This window comes from Pongo pygmaeus, chromosome 10 (assembly GCF_028885625.2).
Source record: "Pongo pygmaeus isolate AG05252 chromosome 10, NHGRI_mPonPyg2-v2.0_pri, whole genome shotgun sequence".
Lineage (NCBI taxonomy): Eukaryota > Metazoa > Chordata > Mammalia > Primates > Hominidae > Pongo > Pongo pygmaeus.
Window position 1 is genome coordinate 2,610,213 of NC_072383.2, and position 17,821 is coordinate 2,628,033.

General features: G+C 49.2%; 1 protein-coding gene across 19 annotated transcripts in view; it reads left to right on the plus strand.

The window, feature by feature from the left end:
* Positions 1-17,821, plus strand: part of LOC129009980 (voltage-dependent L-type calcium channel subunit alpha-1C) — a 716,779-nt gene that overhangs the window by 588,811 nt on the left and 110,147 nt on the right. For all 19 annotated transcript variants that reach the window (XM_063672311.1, XM_063672312.1, XM_063672327.1 and 16 more), the window contains 4 exons: positions 29-189; positions 1,177-1,402; positions 15,873-16,080; positions 17,115-17,235. In XM_063672311.1, the coding sequence (XP_063528381.1) occupies positions 29-189; positions 1,177-1,402; positions 15,873-16,080; positions 17,115-17,235 (716 nt within the window). The remainder of the gene's footprint in view (positions 1-28; positions 190-1,176; positions 1,403-15,872; positions 16,081-17,114; positions 17,236-17,821) is intronic.

The window sequence follows — 17,821 nt, forward strand, 5'->3', positions numbered from 1 at the left end:
CACCCTTCTCTCCCTGTCCCCTTTCCAGCCGCTACTGGCGCCGGTGGAATCGGTTCTGCAGAAGAAAGTGCCGCGCCGCAGTCAAGTCTAATGTCTTCTACTGGCTGGTGATTTTCCTGGTGTTCCTCAACACGCTCACCATTGCCTCCGAGCACTACAACCAGCCCCACTGGCTCACAGAAGTCCAAGGTGAGCGGCGGCCCCAGCTCTGCCCTGGTTTCCTCCTGGTAACTCAGCCCCAAGGCCCAGGGGAGGGCATAACCACAGGCAGAAGGTGGATGGGAAAGCAGCCAATGGTCAGGGCTCTTGGCAGGTGCTGTGCTGGAGACACCAAGGGCCTGGCAGTTCCAAAGCCCCACAATAAAATGCACTACCTTGTTAAAAACAGACACGGCTCCCCTGACTGGGCCCACACCATCAGCCTGCCCCGAAGTCACTGTTGGGCCCGGGTGATGAGGAAAGGGGCTGCAGCTTGTTTGCCTATCTCAGACCCCTGGCTGCCAACTTCCCAGCATGGATTTTAAATACCTGGGGGCCTTCCTGCATCCCCGAGGTGGCCTTAACCAGAACACGTGAGGATGGAATGAGCAAAAAGGCAGAGAAGAGAATAGGGCCTGAGCACAAGGAACCGTCTTCAACGGATCGTTCATTCTCATTATCCTTCCTTGGGCCCCTAGACGAGGGTCCCACTAGCCAGGCCTCAGCATCATTGCTAGGCAGTCAAGAAGACCTGGCCCCATCCTCCACAGCTGCTTTCCAGAGTCCTGGGAGGCAGGGGGTCTAGTGGTGGAGAAGTCAGACTCAGACAGTGTGGCTCCAACTGTTGGCTGTTTGGCCTGCACAGGCTACTCATCTCTTTGAACCTCCTTTCTCATCTCTGAAAATGGGCATGACGATGGTGGTGCCATCCCCACAGGCCTGCTATGAGGAGCAGAGATTGTGTGTGCTGAGCCTATAGTGCATGGGAGATGCTCAGTAAATGTCTGTTATGATTATGATGAGACAGCCCTTTCCCATTGGCGTGGCCCTAACTTCCGTTCTGGCCGAGGTGGATGGGAGAGGTGTCATGGGGGATCTTTTTTCCAGTGGAGATAATTACTATATTTCCTTTCCCTGCCTCCCCCTCTGCCTTCCTCTGGCCCTGCTCGGATCTCATCCCTCTCCTGGGCCTGCCAGACACAGCGAACAAGGCCCTGCTGGCCCTGTTCACGGCGGAGATGCTCCTGAAAATGTACAGCCTGGGCCTGCAGGCCTACTTCGTGTCCCTCTTCAACCGCTTTGACTGCTTCGTCGTGTGTGGTGGCATCCTGGAGACCATCCTGGTGGAGACCAAGATCATGTCCCCACTGGGCATCTCCGTGCTCAGATGTGTCCGGCTGCTGAGGATATTCAAGATCACAAGGTACTGGGCTCCTCCTCTCACTTTGAAGAGGGGACTCAGGAAGAAGTTCTTCCAGAGGGCAAGGGAGGTGGCAAGGCCTGGGTGGGAGGGGGGCTGTTCTTTCTCAAAGGGTGTCTCTGAAGTTCACATGCGATGGGGGTAGTTTGCGTTCATTTAGATGGCACATCATTTGGAAATTCTTCTGGCTGCTAATACCGGAGACTCAACTCAGCAGTGTAAGCAAGCTAGGGACTTATTCAGCCATGGAAAAAAAGTCCAGAGGCAGCTAGCTGAGGTACCTTCAAGAAAAGGGTCAGGGACTCAGTCTCTTCTCCTGTGCTTCACCAGCCTTGGTGCTGATTCCTCTCCAGGGTCATAAGATGGCTATTCAAATTGGAGGTGGGAAGAAGAGAAAGGAGCAGAAGGGCCGACCACCCCGGCCAAGTCAGCCTCTCCATTCCCAGAAGTCACTCCCAGACACACCCATTAGGACTGCTGCTGTCAAAAAAACTGAAAATCATAAGGGTTGGCAATGACATGGAGAAATTGGAACCCTTGTGCACTATGGGTGGGAGTGTAAAATGGTGCAGCCACCGTGGGGAATGGTGTGGCAGTTCCTAAAAACATTAACGATAGAATTACCCTCTCATCCATCAATCCCACTTCTAGGTATATGCCCAAAATAATTGAAAGTAGGATCTCAAAGAGATATTTGCACACCCAAGTGCCTTAGACAGATGAATGTATTTTTAAAATGTGGTCAACACATACAGTTCAATATTATTCAGTCTTAAAAAGGAAGGAAATCCTGACACATGCTACAAAGTAGATGAAACTTAAGGACATTATGCTAAGTGAAATAAGCCAGTCACAGAAAGACAAATACTGTATGATTCCATTTATACGTGTCTCTTAGAGTAGTCAGATTCTCAGAGACAGAAAGCAGAATGGTGGGCGCCCAGGGCTGGAGGGAGGGGGCAGTGGGGAGTTAGTGTTTAATGGGTTCTGGAGATGGAGGATGGTGGTGGTTTCACAACAGTGTGAATGTATTTAGCACCACTGAATTCTACAGTTAAAAAAAAAAAAAAAGGTTAAGATGGTAAATTTTATGTTATGTGTATTTTAACACAGTGAAACAAATTGGAAGAAATTTTCCAGAAATCTCAGCAAGGGCTTCTGTTCTTGAGCACCTGAGCTGTTAGGGAGGCTGAGAAATGCAGTATTCTAGCAGGACAAGTTCTGCTGAAAATGCAATCAAGATCCAGCCACTGTAAAGGGCTGTGGACACTGCACTGCAGATGGTGTTCACCCTCTGTCCACATGGCCACCCCTCCATATGTCAGTCCAGCACCTACCCAAAGCAGGCCATCTCCCTCACAGTCTAGGCCAAGCAGTGACTCTCAAGACAAGGACAGGGCTGAGGGGCACCATGCTCTAGGACAACGATTTTCACCTGACTTATGACCACTGGGAGTGGTGGAATCAATTTATTGGATCACAACCATCATTTTAAAACAGCTCTACTGAAATATAATCCATATCCCATATATTTACCCCTTACAATGTGTAATTTAATTGTTTTTTTATATTCACAGTTATGCAACCATCACCATGTTCTAGTTGTAGAACGTTTTCATCACCCCAGAAAGAAACTCCGTACCCACTCCACATTTCCCCCATCTTCCCTCCCAGCAACCAAATTCACTTTATGTCTCTATAGAGTTGCCTATTTTGGACCATTCATATGAGTGAAATCTTATAATATGTGTTTTTGTGATGGCCTCTTTGACTTAGCATAATGTTTTCAAGGGCCATCCATGTTGTAGCATAGATCAGTACTTTGTTTCCTTTTATGGTGAATAATATTCCATTGTAGGGATATACTACATTTTGTGTATTCATGTATCAGTGATGGACATTTGGTTGTTACTATCTTTTGGCTCCTATGAATAATGCTGCTATGAACATTCGTGTTCAAGTCTTCCTATAGATGTAGGCTTTTGTTTTTCTTGGATGCGTACCTCGGAGTGGAATTTCTAGATTATTTGGTAACAATATGTTTAAGATTTTGAGGAACTGTCAAACTGTTTTCCAAAGAGACTAAAGCATCTTACATTTCCACCAGCAATGTATAAGGGTTCCAATTTCTTCACATTCTCACAAGCATCGCTTTTAAAGAAAGAATGAAATAGAATAGGAAAACATCAGAGGGTCTCACATGAACGTAAACATTGTTTCATAAAAAGCTGAGATACAGACCTGACTTGCAGTAGAATATATATTTCTTAATGTGCATTATGGTCAGCCTTAGAAGACATACGGGAAACACCTGGAAGGAATTTTCAACCTGTGCCCCTCTAAGGTACAAGTCCCCTGTCCTTAAAAATCTGCTTTGGGAGCTCCCAAAATCTCTGCTTTGGGGAATCTTTGATAACAGGAGCACTAAAACCATCAGTTGGATTGTGACGGGTAAAAAGGGATGGAGGTTGGTGTCCTCAGTTCAGGATCTGGAGCTGATGGCACCTTGCTCAGAGCGTATTTCTGAGTGTCCCTAGGTATTGCTCTTCGCTTCACAATTCTCTTGGCGGCCACCCACAGCATGGTCACATGGTGTTGTGGATGGTCCAGGGAGGTGGGCATTTAAAGTGTTTCATTTAGTGCACAGAAAGGACTCAATATGCAGAAGCTTTTATTATTCATCTAATATTATGACTGCTATTATTAGAAGGAAGAAGGAGAAGAGAGCTAATAGTGACCTACATATTCACATACTCTTGTTCTTATTTACCCACCACGTATATACTGTGTATTGAGCTCAGAGAGATGGAAAAAATTGAAAAATAAGGCGTATGGCATGAACTAAACCCGGGAGAAATGTATAGTCTGGTTGGGGAGATGGAGTTTGTGCACATGAAGAGATTAAAGGAAAATCTATGACAGAATATAATGAGCTGGCAAAGTGTGGTGGGTGTGGGAATTACCTGCTATGAGAAATTGGGAGCAGGAGATAGCTCCTGGAGAAGGTTGAATCTCAGATGAGGGACTTAACAGACACGCACGATTAAAATCCAGAAGTTTAATGCTCCTAAGCAACAGCCTTCTTTCCCTCTCTGACCCCATCGAAAGAGATTTCTTCCTGAGTGTCCTGAATATGTTGGCATTACAGAAAGTCCTTGGTTTACAGTAAAAGTGAGAAATCCTTATAACAGCAATGATTACCATGCACCAGTGCTTACTCTGTGCCAGATAGGGTAAGCCAGAGGCCTACGAATGTTAGTTTGAGTAATCCTCCCAACTACCTACATGAAGATGAGGATAGGCTACTACTATTATTATTCCCACTTCACAGATGAGAAACTGAGGTTTAGAGAGTTGTCAGTTGCCCAAGGGCACAAAACTGCTCAGAGGTAACACTGGGATTAAAAGGCAAGGCAGGTCTGTGGTCTGACTTGAGGTGCTGTACTCCTAACCACTGCCGTGCACTGCGGAGCTGAGAGCTGACCTGTCTTCTTGTCTGGGTCCCTGAGACAGGACTTAAAAGATCTTTATGCCCTGGTTCTTGTTAGATAATTGCCGATTCTACTTGCTCCTCCTGGGGTCTGGTAAGCTATTTTTAACTTGGAGTTTTCAATGCTTCTTAAATAATTCTCAAAAGTCCCTGTTTTGGGCTTTTATATATATATTTCTATAGAAAAGAAATCTTGCTGCTATATATTGTTATGACATCTTGAAAAGATTTAACATTCATTCTATTTTTAATCACCAATTTATTTCTAATCTGAAGATATTGCCAAGAAACCATTTTTAAAAATCTATCTTAATCAGAGAGCTTCCTGTAGTCCCTCCACAAGAAGGAGTAGTAGTATTTTCAGATCTCTATGAAGTCTATAAACAGGAAAAATCATTGTCTAATTGAAAGTGACTTTGGCAAAGGCCGTCATCTTCCTATTTTCAAGTCTCCAAAGCCTCTGGGGGCTTTCGGAAAGCAACAAAGAGACTAATTCGGTTGGGGGATCCCATATGGGATTCATGGATCCCGTAAGTCTGTCTCCAGTGCCAGCCTTGGGAATGGGTGACAGTGACCAAGAAAAATGCCTAAAATACGGGTTGGGAGTGGACATTGTGGTCCCTTCAGCTGAACCTTGAAATGGGTCATCTGTGCATGGTCCTGCCATCAGACAAGTGCATGCCTTCTTCTTCTTTTAAAATATCTTGGAAAATACTTTGCAATGTCTTGCTGCTACTCATATGTAGAAGAAATTTCTTCTCTTTTTTTTTTTTTTTTTTTTTTTTACAGTGTAGTCTGAACCAGTAATTGCAATTCTTAAACTTAGCTGAACCCATGAAGGTTCATTAAGGAGCTCATTAATGAACTCATTAAGGAGCTCATCTCTAGAGATTTTGGCCAGCAACTCCTGGAGAGTTCCATGCTAGTGGTCCAATGACTGACCTCACTTGAAGAACCACTGGCCTAATTTCCTACTGCTGCTCTTGGTCTGCTTTCTTCTCCTAAAATACTGCCCTTCATATGCAATCAGAAAACTTGATTATTATTCCTCCTCCTCCTCTTCCTCCTCCTCTTTCTCCTCCTCCTCCTCCTCTTCCTCCTCCTTCTCCTCTTCCTCCTCCTCCTCTTCCTCCTCCTCCTTCTCCTCTTCCTCCTCCTCCCCTCCTCCTTCTCCTCCTCCTCTTCCTCCTCCTCGACTCCTCCTCCTCCTGTTCCTCCTCCTCTTGTTCCTCCTCCTCCTTTCCTCCTTCTCCCCTCCTCCCCTCCTCCTCCTCTTCCTCCTCCTCCTCCTTTCCTCCTCCTTTCCTCCTCCTTCTCCTCTTCCTTCTCCTCTTCCTCCTCCTGCTCCTCTTCCTCCTCCTGCTCCTCTTCCTCCTCCTTCTCCTGCTCCTCCTCCTCCTTCTCCTGTTCCTCCTCCTCCTTCTCCTGTTCCTCCTCCTCCTCCTTCTCCTCTTCCTCCTCCTCCTCCTCTTCCTCCTCCTGCTCCTCTTCCTCCTCCTTCTCCTGCTCCTCCCCCTTCTCCTGTTCCTCCTCCTCCTCCTTCTCCTCTTCCTCCTCCTCTCCTCCTCCTCCTCTTCCTCCTCCTCCTCTTCCTCCTCCTTCTCCTATTCCTCCTTCTCCTGTTCCTCCTCCTCCTTCTCCTGTTCCGCCTCCTCCTCTTCCTCCTCCTCTTTCTCCTCCTCCTCCTCTTCCTCCTCCTTCTCCTCTTCCTCCTCCTTCTCCTCTTCCTCCTCCTTCTCCTCTTCCTCCTCCTCCTCTTCCTCCTCCTCCTTCTCCTCTTCCTCCTCCTCCCCTCCTCCCCTCCTCCTTCTCCTCCTCCTCTTCCTCCTCCTCCACTCCTCCTCCTCCTCTCCTCCTCTCCTCCTCCTGTTCCTCCTCCTCCTCTCCTCCTCCTTCTCCCCTCCTCCTCCTCTTCCTCCTCCTCCTCTTCCTCCTCCTCCTTCTCCTCTTCCTCCTCCTCCTCCTTTCCTCCTCCTCCTCCTTTCCTCCTCCTTCTCCTCTTCCTCCTCCTCTCCTCCTCCTCCTTCTCTTCCTCCTCCTTCTCCTCTTCCTCCTCCTTCTCCTCTTCCTTCTCCTCCTCCTCTCCTCCTCTTCTCCTCCTTCTCCTCCTCCTCTCCTCCTGCTCCTCTTCCTCCTCCTTCTCCACTTCCTCCTCCTGCTCCTCTTCCTCCTCCTTCTCCTCCTCCTCCTTCTCCTGTTCCTCCTCCTCCTTCTCCTCTTCCTCCTCCTCCTCCTTCTCCTCTTCCTCCTCCTCTCCTCCTCCTTCTCCTCTTCCTCCTCCTTCTCCTCTTCCTCCTCCTTCTCCTCTTCCTCCTCCTTCTCCTCTTCCTCCTCCTCCTCCTTCTCCTCTTCTTCCTCCTCTCCTCCTCCTTCTCCTCTTCCTCCTCCTCCTCTTCCTACTCCTCCTCCTCTTCCTCCTCCTTCTCCTATTCCTCCTCCTCCTCTTCCTCCTCCTTCTCTTCCTCCTCCTCCTCTTCCTCCTCCTTCTCCTCTTCCTCTTCCTCCTCTCCTCCTCCTCCTCTCCTCCTTCTCCTCTCCTCCTCCTTCTCCTCCTTTTCCTCCTCCTCCTCCTTCTCCTTCTTCTTCCTTTTCTTCTTCTTTTTCTCTTCCCTCTTCTTTTTTCAAGACAGGATCTCACTCTGTCACCTAGGCTGGAGTGTGGTAGCATAATCATAGCTCACTGTAGCCTCAAACTCCTGGGCTCAAGTGATACTCCAGCCTCGTCTCAGCCTCCCAAGTAACTGGGACTGTAAGTGCCACGTCTGGCTAATATTTTTATTTTTTGTAGAGATGGGGTCTCAGTATATTGCCCAGGCTGGTTTGGAACTCCTGGCCTTAAGAGATCCTCTCACTTGGCTGACAACCTTGCCCAGCCAAAAAACTTGATTCTTACATCTCCACTGTCTTCTCCATACTGTAGTCTCTAATTCTGTCAAGATGGTACTTTTGATAGTTTTTGACTAAGAAAACACATCAAGGTAAGAGCTACTATGAATTCAGCAAAGCTTTTAAATTTAAATTCCTATACATCTGTGTATGTTTGAAAAGTGGTAATGTCAATGCAAGACAAGGATGTTTATTCAGAGTAGTACAATGCTTGGTGTACACATGGATTCATGGATCCTTTTCTAGAATTCCAGGCTGCTCTTCCCTCACCCAGGGCCCATGGCCCAAGGATTGGGAACAGGGATGTAAATCAATGGTTCTTCACCCTGAGGTCATGACACACTGGTACATCCAGAGCAGCTGGATAGTGTATAGCAAATAATTTATTACTGAGAGCTGAAATTCCAAAGTTTGTGACTAGTTTCTTTAAAAAATAAAACAATATTGTCCTTGTAACATAATAGCATCACTCTGTCACTTGCATTACAAAATGCTTCTATGAATGGGTGAGAACCGGGTGGACTTACAACTCATCCATGATGCCTGAAGGGAGCAGATGTCTTTGATGTATCATTATGAGGAAAATGAATTATTTACATACTTATATTTTTTGTGTTTTGTCAAAATCTGAGAACACCTTAGGGAGTATGCTGCATGTATGAATATCATTCATCCTCTTGTTGAGAACGCCTTAGGGAGTATGCTACATGTATGAAGATCATTCATCCTCTTGTTGAGAACGCCTTAGGGAGTATGCTACATGTATGAAGATCATTCATCCTCTTGTTGAGAACGCCTTAGGGAGTATGCTGCATGTATGAAGATCATTCATCCTCTTGTTGAGAACACCTTAGGGAGTATTCTGCATGTATGAAGATCATTCATCCTATTGTTTCAAGACAAAAAAAAAAGGCCAGGAAGACTGTACTGGACTGTAAGAAAATTACTTTATAGAAAAGACTGAGGAAGACAAGATTCCTGCCCATTGAAAACAGTGGGGCACACGCATGGCCAGAATCTTTATCATCTTTGAGTAAATGCCCCAGTACGGTGGGCCTTCCAGCCTCATGATGGATTGGGTTCTTCCACCTGTGACTCTCAGTGCTGCCCAGATTCAATATCCAGTTTGTCTACTCTTTGTCAGCCCAGTCTGACATATTCTGTGGGGTGGGAGAAGGGCTTCAGACAGATTCAATCCAGATGTGATACCAGTTTACTAATTGCATCTCATTTTTGACACACTTGGTTTTTCAAGTGCAGTGAGGCCCCTCTAGCACTTGCTGTTTTCCCTCTCACACCTTCAATCCCTCTTTATTTCTCCTGCTGCTCCTTCCCTGCAGCCCCCTTCCCAGGCCTTGAAATGGGAGCTGGGGCTGATTCAGCAGACAGATTGGCTCATAAATCTTGGCCACATATGGGCCTCCTAGAGCTCCAGGTGAGAGCCGTTAGCACATCTCCCAGGCTCCAAATGTCTCCTTGTCCCTACCAGCATCTGGCCTTGAGCAGTAGATCCAGCCCCACACCTTCCCAGCTCTCCCATCACCTTGTAGCCCCCACTCTTCTCAGGCCCCCTGGAGCCTCTGAGCTCATTGAGGGCCATTATTAAGGAGGTCTGCTTGGCAGATGCCCAGTTCCCTGGCAGGGGTCTATGGCAAAGGTAGCTCAGACTCCAGAGCCTGCAGTGTGGCTGTCAACACAATGGGCGGTCCTCCTCTGGAATGGGAATGGACTGGTGTCACCTACTAGGAGAAATAATAAAAAGATGCAGGTGAGGATGACTCCCTAGCCCTGACACAACTGTGGTTGGAGGGGCCAACTAGGTGACACTGAGTAGCCCTGTGGCCCAGAAGCTCAGAGAAGCACGCTGCTAAGGCCATCCCCAGGTCCAGGCCAGACCACCTTGCCCGCTTGACCAGGTTACACTCCCCATGCAGGTTCCGTTCTTAATGTGACCGAGACATCTGCTGCAAACAGAGAAGACAAGACCTTTGAACTTGTTAACTAAGTCAGCCCTTGCCTCAAAAGTGAAACCACAAAATCGTCTTCCCAGCCTGCTAGAATGGACGGGAGCAGGGGCAGGTACCAGTAGAAACTGAGCTGGTAGATGAGGCGTTGGGGCCCAGGTTGTCCCAGACCAAAATACTCTAGAATTCTGCTTGACTCCTCCCGGCCCAGCCCAGCATATACAGTTCTGCCTCTGGGCATACTAATCCCTCCCTGCTCTATTGTGTCTTAAGGGGTCAGGGCTCAACTTGACAGAAGCTCTGCTCTGAGGACACCCACTCCTGTGCTCACTTGCTGGATGGATTCTTCCTGCTTCCCCAGGTGGCCTCAGCCGACTCTCACTCCTCTTCACTCCATTGCCTCCCATGAAGCCCCAGCCACACAGATTCACCACAGGAGACTGCTTTATAAATGCTCTTTTAACAATAGATCACTTGCCACCGAAACTAAGAATTTTTTTTTAGCCTTCAGGATGAGAACATTTTGGGCAGGTATCAAACTCAGTTATGATCTTCTCTGGAACACAGAGAGAATAGGGTGGAACATTTGCAGAGCATCCGAAAGTGGTGGGTACTGTTATTTTGAAGATCTCTTATTTATGGCAAGCTCAATGCTCTGCTCTATACCTAGAATAAAGGTAAAGGACTTGGCCCTGAGCTCTTTGAAGCAAAAGGTTCATGAGATGAAAGTTCCAGTTCAAGGAAGGCTTGGGTCACTTTATATTATAGGAGAGGAGGAAGAATTCCGCAGAGCCCTAAACCCAGAGACAGACCTAGAGAAGGGGAAACAAATGGAGATAAAAGGATTTCTGAACAGATGGTGGTAACTTAAATCAGGAGAGGCAGAGGGAAAAGGTAACAGAAGTGACATGGTGGTCAGCAAGTGAGAGGGCTTAAAGGGAGGCTGGGAGTAGGAAGGTAGAGGGAAGGAGAGAATTTAGGTGGCAGAGAACTTGATGTGATGAAAAGCCCTCAGATGTGCCGTACTTTAAGGATAAAACAGTGAGCTGAGTGGGTCAGATGGGGGATGGGGTGAGCAGGGATGCACAGTTTGGAGAAAATGATTCCAGCAGCCGGAGAATGGGAAAGGAAAGTTATGCCAAGGATGGCGACGCAGGCAGAGTGTCTGGGGGGTGATCTAGAGCTGGACACCAGCACCTGGGTGCTGTAGAACCCACAGTACTGAATGTGAGCTAGTGGCCATGTGTGTGCACTGCTCTGATGAGAGAGTGCTTCATTTTTCTGCTTCTCCATGAGGCCTGTGACCAAAAGACATGAAGTGCTTTGCTCTGCTGCTGCTCGCTTCTCTCCAAAGCTCTTGCCTTTTTGATGTGTGAGCGTGGGTATCTCATATTTTTGACCAATGAGGAAAAAAGCTTCAGTTGATTGTGAATGTGCCATTAACCCCTCTAGTTTACCACCAGTGAATCCTCCTGAGAAAGATGGTGATTCTAGGATAGGAGGCCATCATCCAATCTTCAGGCCATAGCTGTGCAAGCCATCAGACCACATTAAGAGGAGGGAGTGTGAGGACCTGCAGGACCGCCAGCTGTTTATTTAAGTGGTGTTTCACGTCACCCTACCCACCTCAAAGGCTGCCACCTGGACACCTCCAAATCCCATCCATGTCAGTGATAGTGAGCCCCCACCCTCAACCTGCTACCAGCCAAGGCCTGCCAGTCTCCAGAATTCAGCCCATCTCCTCTGAACCCTATCAGCATTCTTTGCCACATCATCATTTCAGCAATTCCCTTGTCTCGTCTTCTAGATGAGCACATAAAACATCCCTGATAATCTGTACATTAGGAATGGAAGCCTTCTGCTGAGCAAGCTGAGCACCCCTCATGATGCCAGGCCCCAGGCAACAGCCTGCCCTCTTTATCCTGCTGCAAAGGAAAGGAAAGTACAGGTGGCAGGCCTGCCTCGGGCCAAACCCTGTCTTTCTCCCTGTTGAATGGGAAGCAACAGTAGGCTGAAGACAAACAGCACAAACAAGCATATCTCTGTCTGTCTGTCTGTCTGAGCCATGTTTTAACTGTGTTACTGGTCTCCAGGACAGTGTCTTTCCCCCAGGTGTTTTTCATGTAGACAGTAGGCTGGTGCCAATTCATCTTTCAAACAGAGGCTGGCCTGTGCTGTCAAAACTGGGACCAGTGAATTTGAGAATGTGAGTTCTTCCCCAAAGGTGACACATGTTCACAGTGATCTGGAAATCCTACTCCCAAGGTTTGCTCAAGCCACAGAAACCCTGTTTTCTGTAGGACAAATTGATACATATTAGTTTGTTGCATGGTCTGGCAATGGAACAGTCAGGAATCTCAGAAAATCCCTCCCCATGGATGTAGGGAAGCTATGGGAATAGGAAGGCTATGGGAGCAGAGGCAGGCAGCCACTTCTCACTGTTTGGCAAAGTGTGTTCAACTTAAGTGCACACGCACACAAACACACATGCACAGAAGCAACCATGCAACTCCATGGCCCCTTGCCTTTCCCTCCAGGAAGTACCAATGTGTCATACAAATAGTAAGGTTCATTCATTCACGGAACAAAATGTTTGTTCATCACCTGCTTTGGGCCAGGCACTGTTCTAAGCTCCAAGGATATAAATGTAACAGATGGGTTCCTTCTCCCATAGCCTCACATTCTGGTGGGGGCAAATAGACAATAAGCAAAGAAGTAATTATTCTTTGAGAGTGATGAGGGGTAGAGCGGTGGCCTGGGGAGATGTGAGGCTTGAAGGAGCTGAAAGGGTGAGCCCCACCGACGTCTGCCGAAGAACCTGCGGACGGACAGCAGCATGGCCTTGGCCAGGCAGGAGCGCATGTGGGAGTTGGAGAAAGTGAGGGGGCCTGAGGGAGGGGAGTGCAGCTGGCTGGTCGCTGAGGCTCTGGGGCCAGAATCTGCAGCCTCTGCCAGGCCTTTGGGAGGACTCTGGCTTTGACCCAGAGGAAAAGGGGAGGTGATTGAAGCAAGACTGAGGCTTCGTGGGCCTCACCTCATAGCAACACCTGCTGCTGCTGCAGCTTGGAGATCAGCTGCCCGGAGTGGGAGTCCAGGCAGTGAGGATGAGGAGGCAGTGGGAAGTGGCCGAAGTCAGGACTCGTTTTGAAGATGGCGCAGAAGGATTTGCTGATGGAGAATGTGAGAGAGCCAGGAAGATGACTCTGAGGACTTTGCCTTGAGCCAAAAGCTATGGTTCTCATTTCCTTGAGACGGGGAAGGTGATGGGTGGGAAGCGGGAGCTCCATCAGAGCATGAACCCGGTGTTGTGCAGCTCAGACTTTCCCAGACACCCCAGGGGTTGAGGGAGGCAGGGGCGGGGAGCAGGGGCGGCAGGGAGAGTGGGCAGAGGGTGATCCTCCAGACACAGCTCTGTGTCCCTGCCCGTGTCCTTGCCTTTGGCCTTCACTCTAGGAGATCCCTGCTAGTTTCCATGCTCCATCTCTGCCTTCCCAGGAGTGTTCTCCCCTCTTAGAGACTGGATCTGTTCCTGGCCCACAGCCTCCTCCTTGCTGGAGCCCCAAGCATTCTGAGGGGCTCCCAGGTCAGGAGGGCCCCCCCACCTCACCATCCCTCTCTGCCCCTCATCTGGGGCCTCCCCCAGACTTTCTTGCTGATGGCACCTGGCCCTCTCCCTCTGCAGCCATGACCTGCTTGTCAGGCTCCCATTGGTCCCCATGGCTGTCAGACATACCTGGGTCTCAGGTATAATCCCAGTTGGAGTTATTTCCCACATGCCTCTTTACTTCATGAAAATGAAGGCTCCAACCTTCCATGACCCTTAAGGCTTTTCCAGAATCTTCCATGACAGTTGAGCGCACAGAGGATCTCTAGAGGATTTGTGACTTCAGTGCACATGCAGACACTCTTCCCTCAGATACAGCTGGAAATTCTTGTTATAAATATGTTTAAAGTTGCTGGTTCCCAACTCCCAGTGTATTGGCAAGTGTTGGACTGGCCGCGTGAGGATTACCCCAGCCCGAGTCAGAGATTAGGGTTTCATGGTGCAAGGGAGGGACCTGGGAATCAGGATTTAGGAAATGCTAACACACTCCTACTGGTATTATTGTTGTTGTTGTTCTATTATTAATTAATTAATATTTTAGGACAGGGTCTCACTCCGTCACCCACGATGAAGGGCAATGGTGCAAACATAGCTCACTGCAGCCTCAAACTCCTGGGCTCAAGTGATCCTTCCATCTCAGTCTCCCCAGTAGGTGGGAATACAGGCATGCGCCACCACACCCAGCTAATTTTTTAATTTTTTAAAGATGAGGCCTCACAGTGCTGCCCAAGCTGGTCTTGAACTCCTGGCCTCAAGCAGTCCTCCTGCCTTGACCTCCTAAAGTGACAGTCTTCCCAAAGGGGGTTATAGGCATGAGCCACCACCGTGCCCAGCCACCTCTACTGATGTTGATCACCGGGCAGGCTTCGGAAAATTGCTTTAGCCGTAAGAGGGGAGGGTGTTCTACTCCCAGAGAGGTTCTCTTACTTTTTTCTTTAAGCAGATCACTACAGCCTCTAGCCTGCAGGGTCTCCAGGCAGTCCATCACACATACTGAGTTGTACAGAATTTATTTAAGGACGGAGGTGGGGAAGCTAGAGGGGGACAAAACTCTGCGATCTTCTGCTGTCTAAAATTTAGAGCCTATTTTGGTGAGACAAGACTGTATAGAACAGATACAAATAGATGTATATTAATATTCTGCAACAGAGGGGGTATGGCTGGCAGGCAAAATAGAAGTGAGGAAAAGCTGGACTTGTGGAGGTCAAAGGTGCCCTCGAGGTTGCAGGTTGGTAAAGAGTTCATGTTGCCATCCAAACTATGACCCCTCTGCTTCTGTCCCTTGGTGTGGAGCCATTCTCTGCAGAGATGAGCCCAGGCTGTGGCTGCAATGGGAGTGGCTTGCATGTCACTCACTGAAGCAGCAAAAGCAATCCACTGTCGGATTGGTGATGAGCTGGGAATCTCTCAAGGGAGTGACCTAGGAGGCAGGTGGGCCAGAGCGGGGCAGAGGGAAATGAGATTGTTCTGTTCTTGCTCTTGCTCCCTCGGGGCCGTGTCCTTTTGCTATGGTGCACTTCCTGGTCCTGAGCTGACCCTCACACAGGCGCCCACCCTGCATCCAGCAGTCATTAGTAGGTTCCCCCTCCCACTTTGTCATAAGAAAGGGATTTTCCCAGGATCGCTGTATTTATAGTGGAGAGAGGCCCCAGGACTGTAAGGAGTGGGGACCTCCTCCCCACGAATCCCACTGAAAGCCCACGTCCACTCAGGACCGAGCTCCTGCCCACTCAGAGGACTCGTGCTTTGAGCTGCCCCAGTGGGTGACAGGTTTGCTATAATCTAGGATTTCGCAGACTCGCCGGCTGATCAGAATCCTGTAGGATGCTTATTAGAAACAAAGATATTTGGGCCCCAAACTACAGCTAATGAATCACAATCTCAAGAGGAAAGGCCCTTAAAGAAACAATTCTTAGGACGGGGTAAACTTGGGAAACCACCAAGCCGTGAACTCTGTCTTACCCGTGGGTGACCTAATTCCTGCCTCTGCTAGAAGGCTGCTGCCTATAGGCTGAGCTCAGACTGGCATTCATGGCGGGGGAAAAAAGCTTTCTTTCTGTTTAGAGACCAACAGTGACAACAATGATTACCAACCTTTATCAATTATGTGCCAAGCACTCTACAGGGGGCTCTTTGGGGAAAGGTGGATCATGTTATGCAATCCTGCCATAGCCTAATGAACCAAGGGCTACAGCAATCTCCATTTTTTTCAGATGGGGATGCAGAAGGCAGGGAAGTGAAATGTCTTGTCCAGAGGCACATGCAGCAGGTAGCCGGCAGAGCTAGGTCGCGGCCTTCTGACCACTGCCCCCCTCTCTTCCCCAACAGATTAATCATCCTGAGACCTTGAATTAACTCCCTCCAGGGTGGCAACTCACACCACCACCAACACCCCTCCCCCACAGGCAGGGAAAAAGAGCACAGAGTGGCAGCTCCTCTGAGAACCTGCAGTGGGCAGTTGTGAGAATGAGGCACAATGGGGAGGACAGCAAGGGGCAGAGTGCTGACCTCCCTCCTGTTGGCTCTCAGGTACTGGAACTCCTTGAGCAACCTGGTGGCATCCTTGCTGAACTCTGTGCGCTCCATCGCCTCCCTGCTCCTTCTCCTCTTCCTTTTCATCATCATCTTCTCCCTCCTGGGGATGCAGCTCTTTGGAGGAAAGTTCAACTTTGATGAGATGCAGACCCGGAGGAGCACATTTGATAACTTCCCCCAGTCCCTCCTCACTGTGTTTCAGGTACGGACTCTTCTCTGCTGGGATTCGGACTCGGGGTGGTTGAGTGGTGGGGTGGTGGGAGGAGTGTGGGAAGCTGCACCCTTTCACTGGGCAGCCACAGCCAGCCTAGATCAGCCCTGGAGAGCCCATGCCCAGGAGAGTCTTGAGTTTTTTCTGTAGTTTCGCTGTCCCCATCTGCCATGGAATTCCACTAGTGGGTGGACCATTAGGGGAAACAATATAAGTGGTTTAAAAATGACTTCTCAGGAGAATCTCTTGAACCCAGGAGGCAGAGGCTGCAGTGAGCCAAGATCGCACCACTGCACACTGTAGCCTAGGTGACGGAGCAAGACTCCGTCTCAAAAAAAAAAAAAAAAAAATCGTTCTTATCCATGGAATCCTTTACTCAAATTCTCCATGAAAGCCCAAAACATAAACAAAGAAAAGCAGACTGCTCTTACTGGGGGAGGGGAGGGTGATGAAACCCTGGCTTTCCTACCCACCATGCTTGTCCCTCGAAAAAAAATATTACTAGCCCATCAAATTTGTGATTTCATAGATATTTTGGCTTAGGGCAAACTCAAAGTGGCATCTATTTAAGTTTAAAAGCAGATTGATTGAGAGGTAAAAATGAATCACATGTAGATATTATCAAAATCTTGAAGATGATGCCCCATTGACGAATGTTTGGGGAAACCTGGTGTAGCCTGTGGCTGTCTCAGCAAACACACAACTGCAAAAGGGCCCTGATGCCTTACCCCCAGGAATGGCTGATGATCAGCTCAAGCATGTGTGGGGAAAGTCAGAGATCTTTGGGCCAAAAAGCCCTTTTAGTCACCCTTCAAATAATATTATGCCAATGGCCAGGCATTTTGTCTAAGGACAGTTCAATAGCTCAGAGCCCCTGCGGAGCAGAATTGGGGGCCAGGAGGAGGGAAAGAAGTGAAAGGGAAATTTTGGACAATTTTGTTGACGTAGTGGGGCAGGGCAGGGTGGTTTTGGGTTTGCTGTTGGTCTAACGCTGTGTCCCTTATTGGTGGGAATGTGTCATTCAGATCCTGACCGGGGAGGACTGGAATTCGGTGATGTATGATGGGATCATGGCTTATGGCGGCCCCTCTTTTCCAGGGATGTTAGTCTGTATTTACTTCATCATCCTCTTCATCTGTGGAAACTGTATCCTTTGCTGCTGCCCCCCACCCCTGCGGCCCCCAGCCCCCAGCCTGCAGCACAATGCCAAACGGGCACGCCCCGCAGGTCCGGGCGGTCCTGCTCGGGCTCACACCACCCAGCCTAGAACCCCATGGCGGTGGAGGTGGGTCTGGGTGGAAACCTGCAGCTTTGGCATAGGTGAGGTTCACCTTCCTGAACCCTTCGGGGCCGCAGCGGCGCCGCGCTCCGGGCGTGCTCTCGTCGTAATCTAGGTGAGCGACGCCCCCTGGCGTTCGGCGTGTGCAGCCACTCACACAGCCTGCGACAGGGACGCGCTGGAGCGGGCCTGCTGCCCTGGGGCCGCTGTGTCTGCCCAGAGGCGGGACGCTCCGTGAGGGAGGATGAGCCGTTGTCCTTCAAGTGACCTTCAGCTCTCCTCCTGCTTTTTGGCCAGCACCCCTCTCTCTGATGCTGCTCTCCAGGACTTTAGTCACGGGCAGAGCTGCACAGACTTCAAACAGCCCCAAAAGCTCCTTCCTGATCCTGGCTCGGGCAGGTTTCCAGGGTCACAAGCCACGGATGCTGCTTCTCTTCCCCAGCTCATAACCCC